This window comes from Limulus polyphemus, unplaced genomic scaffold, assembly GCF_000517525.1.
Source record: "Limulus polyphemus unplaced genomic scaffold, Limulus_polyphemus-2.1.2 Scaffold1266, whole genome shotgun sequence".
NCBI lineage: Eukaryota > Metazoa > Arthropoda > Merostomata > Xiphosura > Limulidae > Limulus > Limulus polyphemus.
Genome location: NW_013666876.1, coordinates 252,118 through 259,783, shown reverse-complemented (window position 1 = coordinate 259,783; position 7,666 = coordinate 252,118). Strand labels below are relative to the sequence as shown.

General features: G+C 27.9%; 1 protein-coding gene across 2 annotated transcripts in view; it reads right to left on the bottom strand.

The window, feature by feature from the left end:
- LOC106462845 (tyrosine-protein kinase CSK-like) overlaps window positions 1-7,666 on the bottom strand; it is a 48,242-nt gene that overhangs the window by 28,047 nt on the left and 12,529 nt on the right. The window contains exons 3-5 of one of the 2 annotated variants that reach the window (XM_013922808.2): window positions 5,742-5,851; window positions 5,137-5,247; window positions 447-547 (exon numbers count right to left, since the gene is read on the bottom strand). In XM_013922808.2, the coding sequence (XP_013778262.1) occupies window positions 447-547; window positions 5,137-5,247; window positions 5,742-5,789 (260 nt within the window). In that variant the 5' untranslated portion in view covers window positions 5,790-5,851. The remainder of the gene's footprint in view (window positions 1-446; window positions 548-5,136; window positions 5,248-5,741; window positions 5,852-7,666) is intronic. The other variant, XM_022390240.1, reaches the window with a different exon arrangement.

The window sequence follows — 7,666 nt, the reverse complement described above, 5'->3', positions numbered from 1 at the left end:
CTTATGATATACAAGTTGTTCAGGTTTTTTCATCTAAAAAAAGCGACATTAATTTCTTGACGACCTAATAAATAAAAAGACAATCACTATAATGGGTTTAAAAAAAACATACCTTAAACTTATATAACCAGCTGATTATGTAAATTTAAAATATTGTCAAAGAATAATGACCTAAAGCATATTATATAAATATACATTTAGTCTTGTAATGGTAATAGAAGAAACACACAGTTTTCTTGAACAGTTTTTCATTGTTCTAGGTCTTTAAACTGAAACAATTGTCTTCAATAATTCCTACATAAATGATAAACTTTCTCTTTTTCAAAACCTGGTCCAAAGAGATTCTAAGTCTGTTTACTTGTTTAAGAACTCTTGAATACATTTCACTGTTCCCTAATCTTACAAGTAGCCTACATTACACTTCAATCTAGAATTAATTTACTTACGGCATTGCATTCAGTTTCACCTCAGCTCTCCTATAGATATAGATGGCAGGAATCAAACCTTCTCTTCCATCAACATGTCGAGCACGTAACCAATTTGGATCCTGTAAAATATTACAAGCTTTTTAGTACCTTTGAAAAAAATTAAAGTTTACAATATAGGTTCCCAAATATAAAACAAGTTTTTACAAGCCTCTGACTTTCAAAAACATAGGTTTATACAAGTTATATTTTATGTTTATTTGTACAAATCCTATTTGAAATTCAATATTTTATACATTCAGATGTCAGTTGGGCTGCTACCTCAATTTTTTTTTACAAATGTTGTCATGAAACATTAACTTTCTGAGATTATACATTTGTGAAACATATTCACAGAGTGGGAAGGATATTTGGCTTCAGTATGGTTTTAACTGTCTTAAAATCTATTTTGTAGGATAAAAATGGACTTTTCGCTTAGCAAGACAAGACAAAAAAATGGTCGTCTGAAGCTTATACAGGCTGTTTTCATGAAATGAGTTTCATAAATAATATAAGCTCACTATTTTAATATTAGTTTACTTACTCATCTAAACAGGACTGCCTCTTATTAAGAAGCTAAGAAATTGCTTGCATATTAGCATTTTGTAGCTAATATAATTAAGTACTACCAAATGGACTAGCTGTTCTGTGTACAGAGGTATTTTGGAATTTCCAAACTCTTAATGAAATGTTTCAAAAACTGGACTAAATTACTCTTAGGAAAACACCTTATTTTATCTGGAAAAATAAATATCACTTGATGATGACAAAACCTTGTACATTTGCTGTTATGTTAAACTTATATTAAAGTTTTTCTTCATTACCCATTCAAGCCGTCTCCAGCCATTATAAATATCACTCATATATAATTATCCACAATTTAGTAAAATTAAAAGTATCCCAGAATACACTTATTAACCAATGTTTCCCTTTACATGTTATTCTTGGTATATTTGTTTTAATTTTTAACTGATATTATTAGGTAAAAGTAGACATTAAAAAAAATGCATTATACTTGTATTCAAGATTCCTAACATACAAGTTCAATTATAACTTTCATATTCAGTTATACTTTTTTTAAGCTTATTTCCAACACAGACTTCTAAATGAATTGAAGTAAGAATACTCATGTGGACAACAACTTATCTATATCCTGTTACTTCCTATGATCCCAAGAGTGAAAGCAAAAGAAAAAATATATCAACATTCACTGTGTAACGTATTGCCAATGAAGCCCTTCACCCAATATCAGAAAACATCAGGCTAGCAGTGGTCTAAGTGTGAAATAGATTAAGCTAGTGAACTTTAATTACTAACAAGTTTAAGTATTTTACAGATCAGAAGTTTAGGGTGACTATTAATAACACAACATAACATTTTCATCTTAACATTAATTACTTATTATTATTTTTACTATAAGAACTGCTGAACTAGCAAACTAATCTTCTTCTTCCTGGAACGAATCAGGAACCACAGTATAAAAACAAAACAACATTAATTTTTCTAAAACCCACGAATGAAAGCGAGGGAAAATATTTTATAATATGTCAACCACACCACATCCGTCATATCTAGTGCCAACAAGGCTCATCAGGCCGGCTATGACACACCAGACATAGCAGTGGTCTAAGTATCATACAAAAGTATTGCAATATTATTTTCTAAAGGGACTATCATCTCTCTTGCTCAGTATTTCAATAATTTAAATAAGGTATTTATAAAAAATGTACTGTTGAGTTATTGATAATCATGTCATTTAATTGATATCTTACTTCAATATCAATATGGGGTTCAAAAAACCCCGAAAAAATTATATTTGTAACAGACAAAACAAAAGACCAAAGAGAAGTTATGAGTAAATGAGAAGCATTTTATTAAGGGAATAAAATATTTAATTTAGCTTTCTAGATACTTTTGTTTATAGTCCTTCAATACAAAAGTACAAAACAAAATAATTAAAAATCAAGTTTTGGTACTAAATTTTAAGTTTATTGAAAAATGTTATTTTTTTTTCCACAATAAATATAAATTCAGTCCTTCCTCAAATAAAAGTAATGGATCCCTGATGTATGTAATATTAATCCAATGAAGCATACCAAACAACTCATTCCCTACAGGCTCGGTCCCAGGGACTGACCTCATAACCATTTGGTGCTATATACTATAACTTTTAATACAATGTTTTAGGAAACATTACATGTCATTTGTATGCAAAAAATCAAATATTTTTAATGAAGTATTTTTACTAAAGATTTGTCCATGAATATATCAAACATTTTTTAGACTAGTCAGAGTGCAAAGTGAATTTTGAATTAAGATTAATGATACTTTTGTCTCAAAAAATCTTAAATTTAATTTGTGTAACCTCTAAAACCTCCTAAATTAATAAAAAACTTTATATTTTATATGTTATTTTCTCTATCTTATCTCCGTACAGGTTTGATGGATTTGACCGACCTGATAACCACCATAAAAAAGTGAGAATAGATCTAAATTATGCTTTTTTCATTCTAGAATGACTGCAGATTATAACACAAAACCACAAATGTTTACTCTAAATAGCTTAAATCTCATAACATTACACATCTATATTTATAATGTTGACCTTTCAGCCGTGTCTGACTAACATTACAGAAGTTGCATGCAGGCACGTGCAGCTTTATATTACCATATCCAATAATATAAAATTGACCTTTAGAATATGCAACTGCCTTAGCTTTGTTATAGTGGATCAGTATTTTGTAAAATACAATCACATTTCAATTGTAATACATTACATCATCAGGTATATAATCTTGTCAAAATGTCATACATTTATAAGAATGTTTTCTTCATTACCCAATCAAGCTGTCTCCAAACTTTTATTTTTCTGTAAAGTGGGTTCCTCATTATAAAATCAAATTTACATATGTATGTACGTGTGTATATAATATGTATATATATTGTTATTATTATTATTATTATTTACAAATAAATTTTTATATTTCAGTTATTTTTCTTAAAACATAAAACAGTAAATAAAAAAAATACAGAAAACAATAATCTTTTCTACTTGCAAAATTTGTACTCGCTTGCCTTAATTTGTTAAGCCTTTTTGAATTTTCCACTTGGAGTATGTAAAACAAAATAATTATTTTACATTTTATGTTTGCATTTTGAAATAACGAAAAATCATAAATTACTATATCAATACCACAGAATTTCACTATAATTAACCCGGCTTACTAACTAAACTGTATCCAAGTCTAAACAAATATTGCTTTTTTTTTAGCAACATTTCATCTTACCCTTTCTCTACAAGTCTACAATGAAAAAAGATGGGTTTACCTGTGAAGACACTTTGCAAAAGCTGAGAAAAACACATGTGGGAAATTCTGAGCTTTCATTTGGTTATAAACAAATCATAAAGTGAAGTTAGTGTACATAAACAAGCATTTCCAAAGACAGAAGAGGTGGGTTTGATTTGCTAAATATAATATCTCAGAAAATAGAAAAGATAGGAGGTTCTTATCTTATATTCTAGCTTGTCAATATCTGTAATTTGAGTTTCTATTTCATGAGAAACTACAGACTTTGTATTTGGACATCACAAACATCTAATCTGAATCAAAGTTGCATTCAATATACCATGTGACACACAAAAAACGATATTTAGTCATTTGTTTTAATATTTATTTTTAAATCAAGAAATTAGCTAATGTATAATATTTGAATTATAATCTACAAGTTGATATCAAATATATTGAATACATTCATAAAATAGTAGTTAAATAAAATTTTTAATGTAAGTCAACAAACATGATGACCCCAACTGCAGCAATAGGGTTAAAATTCTAACAGTTCAAAACTTAGAAGGCAGTGTTAAAATCTTTACCATTTCAGCATTTACTTGTACATCATCTCTTTGAAAAGTGATAAATTTATAACCTCTATAGCATTAATTTTTATCCCCTAATTAAAATTCAATTTGAATTTATTTGCAATCCTCAGATGTGATAAATCATTTTGCTTAATCGTTCTATCAATTTAAGTTTTAAAACTTATAACACACTAAAAAAAAAGAAAAAGCAGAGTAGCTCAATTAAAATATTTACATTTATCCTAAAAAAAGTGAAAAGAAAAATTTTTTCCAGACACATACATCAGATAGCAATAAACTGTTATACGTTTTAATGTAATTATATGACTAACTTCAAACAACATAAAATAAATTTCAAATATTGATTTTGCTCATTTGATGAGGTAAAGATACTGGGTGAGAGTAGTTTCATAGTGTGTGTGTGTGTGTGTGTGTGTGTGTGTGTGTGTGTGTTGTTTGTGTGTGTGAGTCACCAAGTAACATACTGCCTTCTTTCTTTTTCAAATTTTAACAAATACCAAGTGGTCCATGTAGTAATAACTATTTTACTTGTCAATGACTTAAGAATTCAAATTTTCACAACTCCCTACTATTTACACCCACCTTGTAAAATAAACAAAGGTGAATTCTGTTTTAACTTACAGAGGAAGCCTTTCATGTGTATGTATTAACATTCCAGTTTTCTGCTATTCTATTGGATAATCATGCAAATAAGAATGTGACTTGTCTTGAGCATCTAATGATAAATTTAGGTGGCTAGAAACCCTTTACAATTTTTATACTCAAATAAAACTGGACAAAGTTTCTTAATACCTGAGTTGGTCTTACGATTGTCATTATGTCACCTTTCTGAAAAGATAAATCTTCTTCTGATTTTGCATCATAGTTGTACCTTGCTACTACTTCAGTTCCTGGTGCCATTCCCTATGTACAAGCAAAGAAACTTATCAGCCTTATTTTAACTTTTTATGATAATCTTTAGTATAACAGTATTTACAATATCTAAAAAATACCTAAAACTAAAAGTTAATTTATTTTTGCAACTTTTTGAAGCAAATAATATATTTTATAAATATAAAACTCTACCATGTAATCTTAAATAATAAAGAACAAGCCTCATTAATTATAGAACAGTACTTAAAACTACTCATCCCCTTTCTCTTATAATCTCACTATCTTCCTGTTGCATCTTCATTACTTCTATGTTTTAAGTAAACATTTCTCACACTCATCTCAACTACTCCTTTTCTTTTCTTCCATTATCATTTATCTTTACTTGAAATATTTTAGTTCACAAACATTCTCCATTAGCTGTCCAATCATCACAACAATAACTTCAGATTTGTATATATACCCATCCCTAACTTATCATCCTCCGATATCCACAGTACGTGTGCAAATTTATATTGAAAGCTTACCCCTCGGCCAATCCTTTCCTGGGTCATTTTTCTCTCTGTCCACACCATACCACTCCAAAAATTAAAGAAAACTATTTATTCATGGAATCCTCTTTGACAGCTTGCAATGCCTACAAAGAATTCTCATATATAATAAATAATTACCCAAGCAAAAAAAAAAGTTCAATAAACTATATAAATTCAGATATGAAACCAAGAAAGATATACTATAATATTATTATTTTTCCATAAATTAAAAAAGATCAATATAAATGCAATTTATAAAAAAAATTTAAGTTCCAAATTTGTTTTGAGTAACCAATATTTTTTAATTTTTTTTGTTAAAGGACTTTCCTATTTAAAATTTTGAACTTAAAAATTATACATACACACACACACCAGTGACTTGCATTAATAATTTACTGAATATCATGTTTTATATCTGAGAAAATAAATTAGACCATTCTGTTTATCTACAAAATTATGAAATATTTTTCTAGTTTTAAAAATCCAATTTCAACACAGAAACATGCCTCTGCTCTATGCACTTGTTCTAGCTCCATCTCCAGTATGACTTATCTGTATTCAAACTATGTGTATGAAGAACATATTAAGCCAAGTGTTTCATATTAAGACTGGATGCAACATTTGGAGTATAAAGAATATGAAATATGTTGTGAACTTCATACAAGTGACCATACATATAATGAATTAAGATGCTGAAAACATAAAACCAAAAGAATGAAAAATCCAGAAAAAAAAAGATTATAGTTAGTTAATAGTTGACAAAGTACCTGAAATATCAATGTTGAAAGTACCAACAAGATGTAACAAATATTTATTTTTTGGCTGCACATACTTTAATCTGCTGATATTATTTCAAATACTCTAAAATTTTCCAATTATTTTGTCTTTTTGGACACAAGAAAATGACATCAACATAACTAATAACTTATTGATCTGTTAAAACTGTTAGAATATTTTACCACTTCCCAAATTAGCTACATTAAATGATCATTCTAAATCCAAAGCAACTATATATATATTATATAGATGCTGAGTGAAAACAGAGCAAAGGAGAAAAGTAATTGTCTTGTCAGTTGTGTTCTAAAGTATTTTAGAGAACAGACACACATTGGTTATCATTATTAGGTGATCTACTTGTAATTTTTTGAAAGATCTTGAAACACCAGCAAGTTGGTAAATAATTTAAAAACTAATTAATCTTATTTTCAGAAAGGAGTTTGCTAGGAATACAATTTAACAGGTATATTTACATAAAAGTTATTCATATCAATCAATCGTCCTCTGTCTGTAGTTTTCTTAAAAACAAACAAATCTGACATTTGAAACAAAGGTTAAACTTCAAATACAATTATCAACCTATTCCTGTATTTTAATATACTTCAGTGCCAAAAAATTCCTTTAAAAAAGCATGTAAGTAATATTCACAACATTTTAATAAATAAAAAAATAATTTTGGTTTTGTTGAAATGGTCTAACTAGTCTCATGTTAGAATTTTTTTTCAAACCACAAATCATTGTCCATTTCTTTCTGATCTCGGAATCATATCATGAGAAAGCATATTCTAATAGAAAAAAAGTTTCCTGTTTCTGAGTTAGTCAGCCTCAAATGTAATTACAATAACAAAGTCTTATAAGCTTTCCAACAGACATATAGCATCTTTTTTCCTCTTTTTTCAAACCAAACAACCAATATTATTTACTTACACCACAGATACTTAAAAAAAAATTCTGGATGACAGATTTTATTCTTCAAAACATGATATTTTATTTAGGGTACTATTTTTAAAACATAATAAAATAAAAGAAAAGATAATTTCATCCACCCCAAAGCTTAACAGAATAATGTTTTATACAGAATATATTAAGTACGATAAGTTCAGAAGATCTATTAAGTTCAAGTTTTTAAGTTTACTTTTACC